Source organism: Oryza brachyantha, chromosome 3, assembly GCF_000231095.2.
Source record: "Oryza brachyantha chromosome 3, ObraRS2, whole genome shotgun sequence".
Taxonomy (NCBI): Eukaryota; Viridiplantae; Streptophyta; class Magnoliopsida; order Poales; family Poaceae; genus Oryza; species Oryza brachyantha.
The window spans coordinates 8,357,780-8,378,642 of NC_023165.2; the positions used below are offsets into that span (position 1 = coordinate 8,357,780).

The following is a 20,863-nucleotide window of genomic DNA, read 5'->3' on the forward strand; positions in this document are numbered from 1 at the left end:
CCATTTGTCTATTTTATTCTTAGCATGCATTACATATATCAATACAATGCTAAAAATTCAGAAAGTTATATTTTTTTAAAAAAAAACCTAATGCACATGTTACTACCTTTTGTCTTCAAATGACTTTATTTTAACCAATATTACATATACCAATACAAAGCTAAAAAACTAAAATATATTTTACCCTTATAAACACCGATGTAATTGTTCTCTACTATTTTAAAATATTAAGTCATTTATCCTCCGCTTTACTAAACTCCAATACAATAATTAGTAAAAATAAGATATTTATAAAATAAACAAGAGATGCTAAAGATCAAGTTTTTTTTAAAAGAAAGAGTGGATAAGCCTTATGTGCTCATGCGGCGGGTCAATAAATGGAAAGCTATGATTCTACGCACAACAGGAGTACCTGAACACGTAGCACCCATCAACCCGTCGCGTTGCCGCCGGCTCGTCACTGCTGGCCTACCGGGCGCGTGCGATGCCAGGGTCTCGGCTGGGGAGGGAGCAATCCTGCGACCGGGCGCGCGACGAGACGTTCGCCAAGCCATCCAACTCGCACAGCACATGTGCAATGCATCGGACGCCGCCTCTGGCCTCTAGGTGGGCTGTGGGCACGGCCTCGATCGGGAGAGAGTGGAGACGTCGGGATCTGGCGAATATACCCCGCACGAGTCCACAGACATGGCGGCCGCGCCGCGTGACGTGGTTCGGTGGGACAGGAATGAGGAATCACAGGATCGGGTGGGGGATCGAGCCGAATTTGGCCTCATCCGAATCGGAAAAAAAAAAACGCCAGACTGGAGCAGAGAAAGTTGTGACAGCCCACGTGTGGATGTCCAACTTACGATACGAGGTGCTCGGCACTGAACATCTTACACACGTGGACTCACACGATCCAAGTAAATGACTTGAGTGAAGTATATATGATAGTAGTAGTATGATAATGAAAAACGCTTTGATTAGGCTAAGGCAATGGTAAATGATAGATTAAATACTACTCCAATCCTCCCAATATAATTATATTTTTAACACTATAGAGACAAAATATTTTTAATTATAACATAAATGTCTCAGCGTAAATATCTATCATTGAATAAAAAACCATATAGAGTAAAATATAGCTAGGGATAAAATATATAGAGATTTAAATATGAGATGGTACATATGATACTTTATAAATGTACTCTTTGGAAGATAAATTAAACTTTATAAATACACTTATTATGGGACTAAAGTAATATCTATTATAAACTTAAAAATAGATTGAAATAATTTAATGAAATATGACCAACATGTTATAAACACATGTAGTGACAAATCGGTAAATGCACCATTTGTAACCATGTCAAAAAATTAAATAACCCTTCTTCAGCACACCCTAAAGCTTTTCATCAATACTTCATCCATCTCCATTCTAAGGGTCTATTTGGGAAACTTAGGGTCTGTTTAGGAAACTTAAGATTCTGAGAAGTAGCTGGTGGGAACCCAGTTTCTTAGAATCTAGAAAAATTAGGTTTTCCAACTTCTGGTTTTTAGTTTATTTTCTGGATTCTACAACTCTAGATTCTCATATATTGAATATTGTTTGGGAGGGCTTCTGACTTTTGGATATTCTGGGATAAGCTGTTGCTAAAAGCTCCCTCAAACATGCCCCCAAAAAAGGTTCATTTTTGTTCGCTCATTTGTACTTTCCTCTAAGTAATTATTGCATTATAGTAAGGCTAGGCAGGGAGAAAGCATTGGGATTTATAAAAATACAGACAAATATGTTAGGATTTAAGAGAAGGGGTGATTGTTTGATTTTTTATGAAAAAAGTCAAAGGGTATATTTGTAAATGAAAAATAATTTGTGATAAAACTTTTATATACTTATTCTGAGCGATCTAAAACTTAAGGTTAGAAAATAATCTTCAATAAAAACCCTCTAAAATGACTCTAAATTTAAAATTAGAATTTAAACTCTGGTTTATAAGTTTAAGTAGAAGGGAAAAAAGAGACTGTATTTAAGGGAAAAAAAAAGGGTCAAGTTTTGCCCGTGTCCGTGCCAAAAACACTTTTTTTCCCATTTCCATTTACCGGGTGAAGGTCGATCTGGCCTGTCCGCCCGTACGTAAGCAGGCGTTCGTCATCCGTATGACGCGTCCTCTGCGTTCTCTCTCTCTCTTGAACCGACTTTATTTAGTTTGTAATTTTTTTTCAAAAACATCACATCAAGTTTTTAAATACACATTTGAACTATTAAACGCAGTCTAATTATAAAATAAATTTCAGGTGACGAATCTTTTGAGTCTAATTAATCCGTAATTAGCACATGTTGGTTACTACAGCACTTATGGCTAATCATGTCCTAATTAGGTTTAAAAGATTCGTCTCACAATTTTCCTCATAACTGTGTAATTAGTTTTAATGTTTATGTATATTTAATGCTTTGTTTAGGTATCTAAAAATTCGATGTGATATTTTTGAAAAAAAATTTTTAGGAATTAAACCGGGCCAGTTGCGCCTCCGTTCCACTGTTTCCTCCACTGCGAGCCACCGATCTTTTTTTTTTTAATCAGCGGCTGGACCCCCTTGAAAGCTTCGTATTACGAGCAGATCCACAGCACAATAATCAAGTTTTCGTCGACTAGTCGCTGGGACGTGTTCGAAAAATTCGCAGGACAGGACAGTGACATAAAACAACTGCAATATGCGCCTCTATAAGAATTAAGATGGCTCCTCCGCTCTCAGCTTCAAGGATCGGTGGCACTCTCACGCACGCCGCTCTCTCGCCCACCGTTTTGCTGCGTGCGAGCGAGCGAGCGGCGCCATGGACGGGCAGGACCGCGACGGGGGGAAGAAGAAGACCCACGGCAACCGGCACCCGAGGAGGGGCGACATCACGAGGAAGATCGTAAAGGAAATCATTGGCAAGGCGGATCCCCCGGCGACGACGGCGGGATCCGACGTCGGAGGTGGCGGGGACACCGCCGCCGGCGGCGGCGGCGGCGCCGACGCTGGGAGCTACCGCGGCCATTAATTGTTACTGACGCACGTGTTAGCGCGCGTGCGACCGTGTGTGTATCTCAGTTGTAGATAGATCGAGTGTTTCGATCCAATAACCCTTGAGGAAATCCATGGTGTCGCACGAACCGGGCATGCTGTAATTGCGTGGGTCTTCACTCTTCGGGCAATCTGGCTTGCCTACCTGATCTAATGTAATGCATGAATCCCAGTGCTGTTGCTATCACGGGGTGTGGATTTTATAAACTCTTGATGTGCTGACTTCCTCGTCTATTGCATACTGTTTAAATAGTCATAAATAGTTTAGAAAACAATATAAAGATAGATTAATATAAGATAAGACACTCTATAAATATACAAGTTTAAATATGAATATATAATTTGTACAAAATAATAAATTAAATGATAAATAGTATACGTATATTCATATTCATATTTGTTATTTTTGTTATAATTTATATTTGTTATATTTAAACCTATATGTCTATGTAGTGGTATATTTTATATTAATATATCTTCTTATTTTAAAATATGGTCAATCTCTGTCCTAAATATAAATATTTATGATTGTTTGGCATGTATTAAGGTTGAGAAAAAATATGGTGATATTAAAAATAGATGAGAGGATATGGATGGATAAAATAAAAAGAATGTTAGATATGAAGTGATTGATAGGACAAATAATATTATAAATAAGGCTAAAATACTTATATTTGGAGACAATATTTAAATGCTAGAAATACTTAATTTTGGACGTAAAGAGTAGATATGCAATATATGAGATAACATATTGGTAGGAGTTTAGGGAGGTCATCTTTTAGCTTTTTAATGAAAAAAAAGGCAAACGATGTATTTTCAAACAAAAAATATTTTATGAATAAAAATATTATATACGTGTTCTTATCTATCTAAAAGACAAATCTAAAAAATAAACTATGATAAAAACCCTAAAATTAACTCTAAATTTAAGTTTGAAAGTTTAAATTTTGGCTTATAAGTATAAACACAAGTATAATTGAAAAAAATAAAGGAGTAGAATTGTTTTACGTCATCTCTGATGCTGCCTTTTGCTGTTCTCGTGTGCACGCATGGTACCAAGTTTTCATCTCAGTGCTGTCCTCGACTGGGTAAAGTTTCAATCATGCTTTCCTTCCATTTCTATCACTCTTTTTTGTTAAGGGTTTTTTTTTTGGGGGTGAGAGAATGCTATTCTGTATGGGAATGTAAATGTGTAGCTACCTGTAGGCTCTGTTAATACTCCTAGGTGAAGTATTTAAGTTGTTGTTTGGATTCATTAACTTTTTTATAGTTACTTGTCATATTGAACGTTTGAACGTTAATTAGGAGTATTAAATATGGACTGATAATAAAACTAATTATATAAATAAAGACTATTTCATTTGATAAATTTTTTAAGCCTAATTAATTCACGATTAGCAAATATTTTCTATAGCATCATATTCTCTAATCATAAACTAATTAAGCTCAATAGATTCGTCTCGTGAAATAGTTTAGAGTATGAGGTGTGTTTTATTAATAGTCTATATTTAATACTTCTAATTAGTATCAAATATTCGATGTGACATGGACTTTAAAAAAGTCAGGGAACCAAACACCCCTAAGTGTTGTTAACCGCTAGTTTTGCCCAAAGAACAAGATCCATGGAGATTTGTTCGCTCACTTTCGGGTACCTAAAACCACAGCTTGTTTGAGACGATCTTATCCATTCCACTTGCATTCCCCATCATTGTTGCCTTTATTTTGGTGCAAATAGTTAATTACTCCGTACTACACAACTTTACAATTGCCCAATCAGAGTGCGTTTAAATCAACTTGCTCGATCAGTAGCATGTGTGGGAGCTTCATATTTTTCACAGGAGCACCGATTTAATTGGGCTCACAAACCGATTTAACTGGGCACTCAGTTGTCTTTTTTTTTCCTCTTTACTCTTATAAGCCAAAATTTATAACTTAAATTTAGAGCTGATTTTAGATTTAGAGCTGATTTTAGAGTTTTCTAAATTTTATTTCGGCCTTGACTTTTAGATCGTTAAAAATATTTGTAAAAATTTATTTATAAATTATTTTTACTTATAAATGTACCGCCAAACAATCACCCATGACTTTACTCTAGAGGACCATAGCACTCTTGCTGGGGCTAGGGGTATCAAAAAAAAAAAGCTTGAACATGGCGAGTTGCTCGAGTTTGGTTTGTTCGAGCTCAAAATAAACTGAAACCTGAGCTTGTCTAAGCTATTGAGTTTTATCGAATCGAGCCTAAGGTTCAAACGAGGCTAACCATATGGTTTTTATTGCTTATTTAATGAATTAATTGATCAAATATATCACATTACATATTTACATGATGAACTAGTATGTGTTATATATTTATACTATTCCTTTTACTCCTCTTCCATATATAGAATTAACAAGAAATTAATTATTTATTAAAATATATTAGACAACATATAAACCAACCTTAGTAGTCGAGCTCAAAAATCATATACGCTTAGAGTTAAGATTGGCCTGAGCTTATCAACCACATCTTTTCATTTAGGCTTATGTTTATAAGCCAAAATTTAATTTTTAACCTTAAATTTGGAGTTGATTTAGAGATTTTTCATTATAGCTTATTTTTCAGCTTTGTGTTCTAAAATTCTAAAAACACATGTATAAACATTTTATTTATAAAAATGTTGTTTAGCTTCTTCCTTAAAAACCAAATAATAACCCCCTACATCGAGTTGGACCATAGGCATGCAAGCTTGAGCGAGTTTCGCTAACAGTCCTAAGTTGGACAGTAGCCAAATCACAGGATGCATGCCATTGATCAAAATTTACAGCTCAAGCCACTCAAACCGCCTCCATTTTGGAATTTCCAAATAGTATCTTGTAACGTATACACCCTCTGTCTAAAATTCTTTTACCGATACATTTCAATTCGGTCACAAATAACTCTTGGATGGTCGATGCTTTCGCCTAGAACAAACGAGAATTTGATATCTAGCACTGCACTTTGATAACAATACCATTAGGCTTGGCAATGGAGCAGGACGAAGTCAGAGATGGCAAGAATAACCCCGACTCTGGCACCAAACTTGAATTCAGGGGAAATGTGCTCCCCGGCTCCATCCTCGGCGAATCCTGGCCCCGAATGGCCCGTTGTCCTCGAAACGTCGGCGGCCCGCGTGGGCACTGGGCAGCGAGGTGTCGCACACGGGCAACGAGGAGGCATGTGCGGCAGCGAGGCGGCATGCACAGTCAGAGAAGCATCGCACGTGGATGGCCAATGATGATGTTTTATGTTTTTCTTAATTTTGGATTCCCCAGCGGTGAGTTTTATTCCCTGCCACTGTCTTCGAAAAATTTAGAGCCCCGATCCAAATCCCTGTGGGGGCAATTTCGGCCCCACCCTTGGCCCCGTTGGGGCAGGTCACTGCCAAGTTACCATCCTCGGTGGGGATTTTGCTTACGTACATATATATTCTTATAAAAAGATAAACAATCAAAAACTTTAAGAGGAATAGTGGCATGTTACCGTTATTAGAAAGGGAAAATTTGTTCTATGCTTCATAAGCCCAAGAGACGACTAGTAAAAAACAATTTAAGGTATAATTGTACACTTTTGCTTTTAACATTTAATTACTCCTTTCATATTTTTTAATATGACACCGTTGACTTTTGGACTATGTTTGACCCTTCGTCATTTTTAAAATACTATTGAAATATGTAGAATTATAAGTCATACTTAAAGTTTTTATAATAATAAATTAAATTATAACAAAAAAATAATAATCAATAATTATTTAACTTTTTTAATAAGATGATTGATCATACGTAAACTAAAAGTTAACAGCATTATATAAAAAAATAAGAAGTACTATCTCCGTTTCATATTGTAAGTCTTTCTGCCTTTGACTAAATTTATCGATGTATGAATGTATATATTTTATATATGTGTCTAGATTCAGTAGCATCTATACGAATCTAGACAATGCTAGAAAGACTTACATTGTGAAACGGAGGGAGTAATATTTAAAATTTGTTGTGACTATCAATGGTACGGAAAATGTATTGCGGTCAGACGGAGAGCGTATTGTTCATTAGCAATATACGAAAAAGTTGTTTGCAAATATATGTGTATATATATTTTATAGGCCGGTTCACAACCCGGGCCAGGATTAGAAAAAGCCGGGCCAGAAAAATCCATGCTTGTACCCGACATTTATAGCAAGGAATAAGTTCATCTGAGATCCCTTAGCTTAATGTCGAGTTTGTTTAAGGTCCATTGACTCCAAAACCAGAAATGTGTGTCCCTAGACTTGTAGAAACCGTTTATAGAACGTCCCTCGATAGTATTGACTCAAGTTTTGACCGGTTTTTGCTGACATGACATAAGGTAGATCCCACGTGTCAGTTTTTTTAATTTTTTCTTTTCCTTTGCTTTCTTCCTTTTTTCTTTTCCGGCCGCTCGTCGTTGTCCACGTACACAGCGCCCACCGCCTCCGCCTCCCTGGTGCTAAACGGGAACGCAACCACCAGCATGAACGACGTCGTCCGCGAGTTCTTAGAGATCGTCCTGCTGCACTGCATCGACAGGATCATGTTTTGGTAGACTGGTACACATGCATGTTGATCTCGTTGAGCCACGCGTCCGGCTTCACGAAGTCCGCGCCTGGCCTAGCGACCGAGGCCGCCGCCGCGTGGCTCTGCCGCAAGCTCGCCGGCCGCCGGCTGCGCTCTGAGTCTCCAGCCTACCTCGGCCGCCGTACGTCATCGCCGCTCGCCCGACTTAGCTGTCGTACGTCGTCGCCGCCCGCCGCCTTGGCCATCGCACGCGCTGATCTGCGCCTCTAGGAGTGTGCCTCCAGCCTACCTTGTCCACCACACGCGGCGTCGTCGCCGTGGTGAGCCTGATGAGCTTGGAGAAGTGCGCCTCTAGCCTGCCTCAGCCGCCGCATGCCATCTCGACTGCCGTGTGCCATCGTCGTTGTCGTGGTGGGTCTGATGAGCTTAGGGAGTGCGCCTCCAGGCTGCCTTGGCCGCCACACGTTGTCACGGTCGTCGCGCACCGTTGTTGTCGCCGTGGTGGGCCTGATGAGCTCGGAGGAGTGCGCCTCCAGCCTCGGCTACCACGCGCCATCGTCGTCGCCATGGTAGGCCTGATGAGCTTGGGGGACCGGGGGAGGCGAGGATGGCGGCATGGTTCTCAGGGTCCCATGAGCCCTTCTAAGGCGTGATAGGCTTGGCCTTGGTGGCCGGGTTAAGCGGATGGCAGCCGGGGAGTGGCTAGCTGGGCACGGCCGAGCCAAGTAGGGCGGCGACTACGGAGGAGGCGGCTAGGTCGGGATGGCAGCGTGCAGCGACCGAGGCAGCAGGACGTCGACTCTGGGCGACGACCACGTGAGAAAAAGAAGGGAAGAGAAAAAAATAAAAAACTGACACGTGGGACCCACCATATGCCACGTCAGCAAAACCGGTCAAAACTTGAGTCAATACTGCCGAGGGACCTATTTTGAACGGTATATACAAGTTTAGGGGTACATATTTCTGGTATTGAGGTTATTAAAGAGATGGCAATGGGGACCCGTGACCCGAGACCCGATGGGTATTTACTCTATTATGGTATGGGTATGAGCTAAATATATTATCCGTGGGTAAGTAATTGGACAAATACTTTCACCCGACGAGTACGCAGGTATGGAAATGTTCTTATGATCCCCATACCCGTTTACCCATGGGTAATAAATACCCGCAAGTTTAAATACATGTCATGGCCTAATATCAAATTAGCCTAGCCTAATTAACCAAAACCGTAGGTATTTAAACCATCCATACATTTTTCACCATACTATATGAATATGTGATGTCCTAAGTATCTAGCGTCTATGTAATATATTATATGGAAACCGTGATATTTAGATTGTTTCGAACTTTTGCGGGTATATGGGTGACCCGACGGGTAAGTTTTACGCAAGCGGGTATGGGTATGGGGAAATTTTCTTACCCGTGACGGGTATGGATATTTTAATGGTACGAAATTTTACTAGTGGGTATGAGTATGGGATAGCAATACCCGATGGGTATTTACCCATTGCCATCCCTAGAGGTTAAGGGATATTAGACAGACTCGATGTTAAGTTGGGGGACCTCAAGTGAACTCATTCCTTATAGCAAAAAACTGAGCCCGGATCTGATGAGATCCGAGGCTTTCTCGGGATTTTTCATGTTTTCGGGTCTCAACATCTAGGCCCAGGCTCGGTGCATGGTTGGGCCGGGCCGAGTTGAACATGTCTTATATTTTGTCCATCTTCGAATATATAAATGCATAGAACTAGAAAAATCATATACATTTGAACAATAACAGCTTGATATTTTTACTCAAAATACAGCTTCCAGTACACACGGTTGTACGCAAATAAGGATAGGTTTTTGTTTATATTGAATAGATAAAACTATAAATAATATAACAGGACATCAAAAGTTAAATATGATTGTCGTCGAGAACAATATACATACGATTTTTTGGGCTAATAAGTATAATAGGTCCGATTAGTTGCTAAAAACGGACTTTGAAAGTTATCACGTTAACAAAATGTTTTTCCTACCATTTTGGTTTATAATGTCATTTTCCACGGCTCTGGTGACTCCCGGTTACGATAACTGGATGCCTTGAAGGCATCTTCCTTGGCTGCCTCTAAGAATATGTGGATATGGATCTATCGTAGGGACGGCAGTAGGTCAAGTTTGGGATGGGTTTTGTAAAACTCACCCATCACAAAATCCGTGATCGTAAGATAAACCCAACCCATCAATCTTCATGGTGCAAAACTAAACCCGTACCCATACCCACCGAGTACCTGAAACCCAATGGATACCCACGGGTGAAACCATGTCAAACAAAAAATATCTTAATCGAGACATCTCCATGAGTATATTAAGGTTTTTCAATATTTAAATACAGGGAATAAGCAAATAGTCGATTGATTAGTATAGCACAAGAAAATCAAAAACTACAATAGTAAGCAAGTAAAACTAAGCTCGACGAATTCTAACGTTCAATCAGCCAATCATATCGACACAAACGGCCAATCATGCATCAACAATATTCTCATGCTCTCGGCTTATAAAACTAAACAATAAGCATGCTTCATATCGAATATTTTAAGGTGTCGCTAGATTTTTGGGCCCTAATGGGCACCCGCGGGTTAAATCTAAAACACGTACCCAACACATAGCTTCACGGGTACCATCCCCATAAACCTATGGATACAAATCTTCACCTATACCCACACCCATTGGATACAAAACCTATTGGGGTCCAGACCCGTGGGTCCAATTGCCATCCCTAATCTATTGACAATAACATCTACTATCTCATTCCTAAAATAAGTTTATTTTTCGATTTCTATGTCTAAGTTTGATCATTCGTCTTATTTTAAAGTTTTATAGAACAAACTTAAAAAATAATCACATGTAAAGTATTATTCATGTTTTATTATCTAGTAATAATATAAAAATATTAATCACAAAAAAATTCAAATAAAATAAAGAGTCAAACATTGCGTCCTAAAAACTGATAAATGAACTTATTTTAAAACGGAGGTATATATATTAGCTTATATATAATCAGACAATCTCAATAGTCAATCCCTATAAACCTGCCATAATCAACTGGCCAATAGAACACTACAGCCGCATAATATTCACCGGCACTTCAAGGGTAGATACACGTGAGCTTGGACGTCATAAACAGTTTATGGTTAGATTGGCAGACTGTGAAAACAGAGCCATATAGCCCATGCGTGTGACTGAAGCAGAACTCTTGGGCTTTTAAAGCCCATTTGATTTGACTTGAAGGAAAACCATAGAAACTTTAGAGTATTTTATTCAAACTGGATTTTTTCAAATGGCCTTTAAAAACAAAGGAATGATCTTTGGTCTACCCATTAAGGGCTGGCTCCGCTATGTAATAGGACTACTACTGGGATTATTCTGAATCATATGAAATTCTTATGAGATTTCCTACTCAAGGTAAGTTTTAGAGAAATTTAACACGAGGCCCAACTTTATGAAAAGTTTTTTTTAAGTCTTTACCTCCCTGCAAATCCATGCATTTTTCGTGCACTCTAATTAAACAGCCTTATTATTTGGCTTAGAATTATAATTAAAAATTATTTATTAGTAAAATTTGTGTATACATGTTCCTATAATATAAAGTGAAATGTTGTAAAAATAAACTACGATTAAAATTCCTAAAATCAACTCCAATATTAAGTCTAAAAGTTTAAATTTTAGCTTGTGATTATAAGGCGTTGACAACACGATGAGGCCGAAAGTATCCAACTTCTATTCACGTGCATATTCCGTTGTTTCCAATCCACTGTTTTCTCCTCATATTCCTACCAAAACTCTGCTTTCCAATTTCATCATTTTTTAATCATACATTTCAAATGAGCCGATGTTCTTTTCTCACGAGATTTTTATATTTCCCATACTACCTATGCGAGAGTATACTACTGAATTAACTAGTGCAATATTGGAATTATGCTTTATTAGAACGATAAGATAAGGAATTTTTTTTCTATAGACAAGTCTTGAAAAAGGGCTATCTTTAGAATTCAAAAGAGTGTGTCCATAATAATTCATAATCGATAACGAGAGGAATATGGCCCAGTGTCTAGCATTTTGATATCCTACTGCGTGGGTCGATGATATTTTGCGTCTGCTAATTGTGAGGCTAAAGGAGTAGAAGAAGTTTTGAGGACATGTTTCCTCTGAGTCTGAAGAAATCGTGTATCCGATGGCTCGAATCCTACTTGTGTTTTGGAGTGTTGACATCGGAAGCAAAAGATGAGCAAGCCGGGGGCCGCTACAGCATACAAAGGAATAGATCCATTTAAGATCAGCTTATCGTTCAGTATATTTTTTGTCCTTGGATCATAAAACTAGATACAATCGGCCCCTGAATTATCAAACCAACGCAAAAGAGATCTCTCGGTAGTTTTGAAGGCGGTTTTGGCTGACTGACGCCTATATGGCTAGTTTGACTAGGTCTCTGTTCCACGTGGCATCTACATAGTGCTTACGTGACAATTATATATCAGAAAAACAGTGGACCCACCTATCAGCTAAGAGGGGAGAAGGAATGACATGTGGACCCTACCATATTTATTTTTTTGGGTAGCTGACTGCGGGTCCACGTGGGTCTGCTATTTTTAAATTATTTGTTGTGTGCAGCAGGTGGGCTCACTGTTTTTTCTGATATATAATTGCCACGTAAGCGCCATATAAATTGGGGCATTTAACTATTTACCACTCTTACGAGTGGTCTTAACTTTTTGCCACTCTCATGTGTCTATGACATGTGGGCCACCCCACATGTCATAGACACATGAAGTTAAGACCACTCGTAAGAGTGGAAAATGGTTAAATTTCCCCATGTCAATGCCATGTAGGATAGAGACCTAGTAAAACTAGCCATGTAGGCGCCAAGTCAACCAAAACCGCCTTCAAAACCGCTAAGGGATCTCTTTTGCGCCGGTTTTAATAGTTAAGGGACCGATTGTATCTGGTTTTGCAGTCCAAGGATAAAAACAGACTGGACGATAAGTTAAGTGACCTCAAGTAGACTTAGGCCGCGTTCGGGAGATAAGGGGTAAGTTAACTTAACAGCGCGGAAAACGGAGTAATAGATACATGATTAATTAATTATTAATTATTAAAAAAATATAAAATAGATTAATATAATTTTTAAAAATAACTTTCTTATAAAAAATTTTTATAAAAAATATATCGTTTAACCGTGCGGAAAACAAGGAGCTAAGTTATCTTAGCTACCTTGGCGAACGTGGCCTTATTCCACAGACAAACCACCCGGCAGAGACTTTGGGCCATGGCGTCTTGCTAAGCCCATAAGACGGCACGGGAACGAAGCATATACAGCTGCATCGGCATTTCACATGGCCCTTGAGCAAAGCACGCAGGCCGAACAAACCTGTCACAAAACAGATAAGAAGAGCCCAATAGGCGATCCCATTACCGTTCATCACCAACACAAAGAGCTAGGTGCTCCTGGCCGAAATTTGCGTTGTTGGACCATTTTTTAAAGTAATAATAAAAATAAATTAGTTTCAAAATTTATTCAAAAATTACATTATTTTGCTCTGTGTCACTCTTGAAGACACGAAGGTCTTTCATTTCTGTGCCAAGCTCAGACCTTAGTAAGTTATTATTGTTGGTTTGTCCCATCAAGGTGGCAGGGACCTCCGTGTCAATCCCCTAACTCAGAGAAAAAGGATCTTCACGCCATTAGGATGACGCGGAGTGAACAGTTTATTTTTAAAATTAATTTTCAAATCAGTTTTATTTTCTAATTTGTTCTTGAAAGGGGTCATGCAAAAATCGGGCCTCCTTGTGCCTCCCATTCCCTGGTAGAGATGCCCGATCATGCCGTCGTGACTGCGAATATGCGATCTCGGGCTCAATTAATAAAACAAGGTAGGCCCGATGTACGTTGTCCTTCGGTCCTTGTCCGGTCGATCAGAGGAGCACGCACGGGAAGCCGGAGAAAGAGAAAAAAAAATGAAAAATAACAACTCGTTCTTGCCGAACGGTGCCGTGGTGGACTGCGTGACGCCGTCGCCATGCGACCGCGAAGGACAGCCAGGAGGAGAGCATGGTGCGACCCTGCGACGGAATATTTGACGTGGCCGGGTCACTTTCACATGGCGCACCGCCATCTCCCCACACCGCGCTGTCGCGTTTCATTGGCTTTGATTGCTCGAGTGCTTGATGCGGTTGGTGCCGGTGCCGGTGCCGGTGCGGGTGCATCCAAACCGGTTCGCGGCGGCGCAGCTCTCGCGATCTCGTCTTCCGTTTTCGCCGCCCGAGGAGCGTACCAGCCTCGCTCTCGCCGGCTCGCTGATAAATTGGTGATAGGATAAGCTCGTCGCCCTTGTGAACCCCTTTTCCCCGGTACCCTGGCTTTATTCTCGTCCTTTTCAACTGCTTTTTTGGGGTTTATTGTATGGCAGGTGTGCCACACATGTGTTAAGCTGCAGCTTAAAGCCTTAAACTAAAACTTGCGATCTAATATAAGCTTGGGCGGCATATAATGCTCGGCGACGGACAAATAATTTATGCAATCGACATAGGAAGCTAACTGTTAAAGAAGTTCATTACTCAATAAAAAATTGATGTGGAGTTGGAACCTAAATTACTCAAATTATAGTAGCAAAACAATAGTATAGGTACATGACGGATAACCCATCATTTAGCTTCAATCGAAGCTACCACTCTACCAGCACTTATTACAAGAAGACGCGACTACTTATTATAAAGTTTTGGCTTAATATATAGCCATCATAATGACAAAGGTAAGAAGATAATAAGTCTAAACATTCCAACACAAAAGAAGAAATATATCTTGGTCAATCCTATTTATAAATTTCCATCCAAAGTTGTCAAATATTTATATGACCGTTAACACCATATTTAGTCAGGCAGTATAAATTAATTCATCATCCTTGTCATACCTTTGAAATTGAGCCCATAATCTAAGCCATATATAAAATACAATTATAATTATATATGTTAACCGTTAGATCATGGTTGATCTAGATTATAATGGTTTATATTAAGATATAGCTGTATACAATACAATTATATATAGAAAAAAGAATCTAAGAGTTGTACATACAATCCAATCCAAACATATAAAAATATAATATAATAATTGTATATGAAATCCAAAGCTTACTGAAACAGAAGCCAATAGTTGTATATGAAATATATGTAATAAACAAAATCTAAAAGTTTTATATAAAATCCAAACCTTGAATATAATGCAGGCGTTGTATATCAAATCCAAATATACTTCTACATAGTGATATTTATATAAATAAAATTTTAGTGTTGCATATTCAATCTTAACTCTACTTAAATTATCTAGCTCCGTACAAAACCGCACGGCGGCAATGCGTTAGTTTTGATGAAAACTCTATCTAAAGATGGCATTTTCCTCATTCAAATGAATATGAACCATTTATGCAACCAAGTTGTGCCAATTAAGAAGATATTTACCTACTAGTCCTAACTAAACTTAGAACTGTTTTTCTCATCCTCTAAAAGAAGTTCTGCCGTGATGCATAAGGAATTAAGGACTCCATTGAACGTCCCTAAAAAAAGGACCATCAGTGTTCATCGTCAGCGCAAATGTCCATCCATTTTCAAAGCTCGTGATGAATGCGTAAGCGAGAGAATCTAGATCTTCCTTCGGATTAAAGAAGGCAACGCACCTGTAGTGCGGAATCTGGCTTTTGTTAGAGTTCCCTTTTGGGTGTGAAATAAACCATGCCATTCCACCTAAATGACCCCTTCAATGGCTACGACCGATGTTTTTTTTTATTTGAATTAGAAAGTGGCACGAAAAATATGGTAGTGGATCAGTATATAATTAATTAATTATTAACAATAAAAATCTTAGAAAATTGATTGATATGATTTTTTAAATTATTTTTATAGATTTATTTTCAAAAAAAACACATTGTTTAAACTTATGCCCTATTTCTTTCAGCTTAAGATTATTATAATCTGTAGTAGAATAAGCTGTGAGTTGTTTCTTTTCTAAATTATTATAGCCTAGATTATTAGATTCGCAAGTCTAAAAAGGGGGTGTGGTGGTATGGTAGGTACTTTTTCACCCAATAAACTAGAAAAAGCTCATCTGAATGAGCTTATTAGATTATAATAAGCTGAACCCCAGATTATAATAAGCTACTTCAATAAATTATCCGTTTCTTTCAGCTTACTTCTAATAATTTGGATTATAATAATCTCAAACCAAAATAAACAACCCTTAACCGTTTAGCAAGGTAAACAGGGAAGATGGGTGGACAAACATGGCCTACGGTGAACAACTGAAATCTCTAAACTCGACACGCCGGCTGACAATAGAAATCACACCCCGACTTTCCAAATGAGACCAAACCTCCGAATGAGAAAAGGATCGTGAGCAAAGAAGCACATGCCATACGACTATACGAGGATGAACAATTAGGACCAAACTTCCGAAATGAGAAACGGATCAGCTCAGATGTTCCGGTGTACCCACTGCCACTGCCAGGCGTGCCGTTTCAACCGTGTTCACCGTCGACAAAAAGGTACAGCGCTTTGCACCGTGCAGCAGTGCTCCTACCAAACACGTGCAGTCGTGTTGCCGCTGTACATACACAGATTGAAGTAGTAATTAAATGAGGGGGAGGTGGGCGGGTCCCACCTGTAGTTACTGACGGAAAGAGGAGGATCGGAAGGGGCACAGTGCCCCAGAATAGCAGCGCGGCGGCGTTTTCACGATCCAGCAATTTCAGGATCGATTTCAACGGGATCACCAACCGCGGGGCGCCACGTGTGCAGCGAGCCCGTGAAGGCGTGAACGGACGCCGTTAACCCGAGTGGGCCAGGACGACGCGTGGGACCCACCCGCAACGAAATGTCCAGTATGCCCATTTCACCTTCGCGCCGTTTGGTCGTAAGAGTAGGGACGAATATGTAAGTTCGTCCTCCCGTTTCGCGGGGCCAGGAGGACCAATCGGGGCCGTCCACACGTATCGCCTCTCCGGTCGCTTGATCTGGGAATCGACGGCCAGGAGGCGTCCTACTGGAAGCTTCCTTTGCCTCCTGTACCATACCAGTGGCACGCTCCTCCTCCTCCTCTCGCCATATAAACCCCACTAGGGGAGCGTGGCCTCAATTCGCCCAAGCCTTGTGAAGTCTTCTCCTTCGTCTTCATCATCTCCGCCCGCATCGCATTCCTCTCGATTCGGAGCTCGTCCACCGCAGCCATGGCGAAGAACTACCCCGTCGTGAGCGCCGAGTACCAGGAGGCCGTCGAGAAGGCTAGGCAAAAGCTGTGCGCCCTCATCACCGAGAAGAGCTGCGCCCCCCTCATGCTCCGCCTAGCGTAAGCGCTCGCCTGCCAACTTTCTCTATCTCTCGTGCGCGTGCGCCTAGGTTTATGGGAGGAGGTTCCCGTGGACTGATCCGGTTTTGTGGCTAATCGATCGTTTAGCTGGCACTCGGCGGGGACGTTCGATGTGTCGTCGAGGACCGGCGGTCCGTTCGGGACGATGAAGACCCCGGCGGAGCAGGCGCACGCCGCCAACGCGGGACTGGACATCGCTGTGCGGATGCTCGAACCCATCAAGGAGGAGATTCCCACCATCTCCTACGCCGATCTCTACCAGGTTCGCCGCGAGCCTCCGATAGATCTGAGTGGACGGCCTCGATCTGGTGTAATGGACGTTGTTATGATGTTTTTCTCCTTTATTTTTGCAGCTTGCTGGAGTTGTGGCCGTGGAGGTGTCCGGTGGACCTGCCGTCCCTTTCCACCCAGGAAGGGAGGTGAGATCTCCTACCACTCAACTCTTGGGATTTTTCTCAGGGTTTTAGTCTTGGTGTGGAGGGGATAAACCGGATTGCGTCTGGAGTAGTTTTGTGAGATTATGAGATTAGTCCCAATTTTAGTCAGTGCTCTATTGATGTCTGTGCATTTTATTTGTGGGGACTCGGGGTTGGTGGCTACTAAAGGGTTGATTACAAAGTAATCAACACTTATCTTTGGCCATCAGTATAATATAATATTTTAACAGTACGGACTTTTATATCATATACTCTGATAATACCGTCAGATGGCTTTTGTTCGTATTCGTGGTGGGTCATGTTCGTGTTGTTGACCTTATCTACCTCTCGTCATCCTTTAGGGTGGTTAAATATGCCGTGACTTGCTAATTAATTTAATGTAAGATCCCTGCTGTGCCATGTTTTGGTTCGTGGCAGTGAAACAGACATTCACAGCAGTGGTAGTGATACGTGCATAACAATAAACTTGTGATTTAATCTGTCGTTCCTTTGGCTTAAGTTATTGTTGGCTCATGCGTTTGTGTATAGTGTTTAGTGAGTCACATAGGATACACTTTTATGTATGTGGTGGTATGGTGTGAAGTTTGTTATACATTCATGCATAAGAATGTTCTTTGTTAAGGACGTTTCATACCCTTTTTTCTTGCATCGGGTATTTTTATTTATCATGGTTTATGTCCATGGGCATTTCCCACATGTTCCCTCGTACATGGTTTTGGTGGTTTCTGATCATCCAATTTATCATTTTAGTCTTATGACCATGTGCATTTTCCATATCACTGACTCTGTGGACAGGGATTAGCCTTTTGTTCTCGTCCAAATGTGTGCCATGTTCTAATCCGTGCCAAACAAACATTTGTTTTCTAAATTCATGGAAAAAGCCTACTATTACATTTGGGAACCCGGGATATTCATTGTGTTCTGTGAATTTAACATAGAAAGGCGCCCATTATGTACAAGTCTAGTTGGTTCGGATGTTACTCGTAATATATGTAATATAGTTGTAGTGCTGTGTCATCTCTAGTTCGACTGTATATTTATCATTTCGAAAGTGAAGAGATGGCTTAGCGATTTTCTTATTTGTTCCATTTTCAAAATCATTGTGTTGTTAATTGAGATTGCTAACATCCTGCACTGACCTTTTGCAGGACAAACCCTCTCCCCCACCTGAGGGCCGTCTTCCTGATGCTACCAAGGGTATGTTCCAGTTTTACACTACTAGTATCTTCCCGTAGTTTTAAGAAATATTCATCACTATTGCCGCCAAGATACACTTATAATTAAGGCCTCTCCATTTGATAGTACAAGTGTTGCAAAATCTATTGGCTCCCGCAATTTTTTTGTACTTAGATTAAACTGTATGTTGTTTACCTCCTACGATTTTAAATGATTTTGAACTATATCCACGTATCATCATTTCTAAAATGCACAATTATGGAAGCAAAATTATTCATGTGATTGTTGAAACCATGCTTAAGTTTTCTGTCTGCTTCATTACTGTTGTGATTCTGCTTTGACCTTATTTGATCCAACAAAACCTCATATTTTACCAGGTTCTGACCACCTAAGGCAGGTCTTCAGTGCACAGATGGGATTGAGTGATAAGGACATCGTTGCCCTCTCCGGTGGTCACACCCTGGTTAGTTTTGTTGTTCATTGCGTAGTATTCCTCTGATAGTATGTAGGAAATGTTCTAATGCTGGGCTTTTGTGTTTTGTTCTGCAGGGAAGGTGCCACAAGGAAAGATCTGGTTTTGAGGGACCGTGGACAAGAAACCCTCTGCAGTTTGACAACTCTTACTTCACGTAAGTTCTGTGGTTGGTTGTTCTTACTTATACAAAACAAAAGCCATCGGCAATAAAAATTTCACTCATTTGCAAACGATTATAATAGGGAGCTTCTGAGTGGTGATAAGGAGGGCCTTCTTCAGCTTCCTAGTGACAAAGCCCTGCTGAGCGACCCTGCCTTCCGCCCACTCGTCGAGAAATATGCTGCGGTATTCATCCTATTAATCGTACTCTTGTTCCATCTTTAACAGAGATGTGAGAACTTATATCGATTGTTTTAATCCCATTCTTCTAGGATGAGAAGGCTTTCTTCGAAGACTACAAGGAGGCCCACCTCAAGCTCTCCGAACTGGGGTGTGTATTAGTTTGGTGCACGTATGCGGGATGTCATCGTCTTATCTTAATCTATGGTAACTAAATCTCACTTGTGATTTCAGGTACGCTGATGCTTAAGAGGTTTCTACACTCCACTACTGCTATCACGCTGCCCGTGGTTCTTCTTTTGCATTAGGCTAGGGCCAGTGCGAACCAGCAGACTACCACTGCGAGTCGGCTCTGTAATAAAAGTTTGTTCGGCCTTTGGCCATCCTCTCAGTACGTTGTCAATGGTCCGGTGGGCTATTATGCTAGACTGCAATGCTGTATGCACTAAAACCTTTCTATATGTGTTGGTGATTGGTATGAAATGCAGTAGCGCGTTCCCGGTTCCTCTTCTAGCCTATCTTAAATCCGCCGTGACACAATTCTTATGTTTTCCGTGTTGCATTTTTCGTTTCGTTTTATTTTGCCTGTAATGACCACCTTTGAGTTGCTGCACGGGCTCACCGTGTATTGACTCCGTGAGCCCCTGTGATGGGTGATCACAGAAACGTGACCAACTCCAAGATGATGAAAGACCGCCTCGTTAACGTTTAACTACTGGGGGCGTTCTCTTTTAAGGACATCATCATTGTATGGAAGAGCAGGCTTGATCATTTTTGGGGATTTCGTTCGGCAGGCTCTTCTCTAGTTCCATGGTGCCTCAGCAGAGATGGGCCATACGACTAGCCCCGTCCCCGTTAATGGGTTAGATGGAAATAGGTTAAATGAGTTAGATGTAAATAAGTTAAATGGGTTGGTTTTAATTTGGGTTGTGTCTGGTTAGATGTAAATGGATTGTTACTTTAAATGATTTGAATTGAATTGGGTTATAGAGACAAATGGATTGGTATGAACTAAATTTGGTTAGGTATTGGGTTATAGAGATAAATAGATTGGTATGGATTGAATTTGATTAGGTGATTTTATGTTCTAGATAGATTTAACCCGTGAAGGGTATTTGGATCCTTTAATTGTGTAGTTAATGGACAAGAGAATAGACATACGTGGGATCCACATGTAGAAATCGATCAAAATTTACATAAAGTTGCCTTTATATATAATAAATTATCCCATCAAATTTCAGTCAAATTTTTTTATAGTATGAACGCGAGTTTTAAAATTTAGGTCCGAGTTTATACATATCAAATGAATCCATTTTAACCAAATAGTTTGGTACAGATTAAACTAAAATCAAAGTTATGATGTGGGTTAGTTTAATAAATTAATTAGTAAATAAATGGATTAGAGTAGATTTGGATTAGATTACAATCCACTAGCGGGCTTAC

General features: G+C 40.2%; 1 protein-coding gene across 1 annotated transcript; it reads left to right on the forward strand.

Annotated features, from left to right (window-relative positions):
• The first annotated feature begins 16,754 nt into the window (after positions 1-16,754).
• Positions 16,755-19,933, forward strand: LOC102702265 (L-ascorbate peroxidase 1, cytosolic). The gene is made up of 9 exons (XM_006649827.2): positions 16,755-16,972; positions 17,081-17,255; positions 17,347-17,412; positions 18,579-18,627; positions 18,984-19,069; positions 19,156-19,235; positions 19,324-19,426; positions 19,513-19,571; positions 19,655-19,933. The coding sequence occupies exons 1-9, from the start codon at positions 16,854-16,856 to the stop codon at positions 19,668-19,670; spliced, it is 753 nt and encodes a 250-aa protein (XP_006649890.1). The 5' UTR covers positions 16,755-16,853; the 3' UTR covers positions 19,671-19,933.
• Positions 19,934-20,863: the final 930 nt, after the last annotated feature.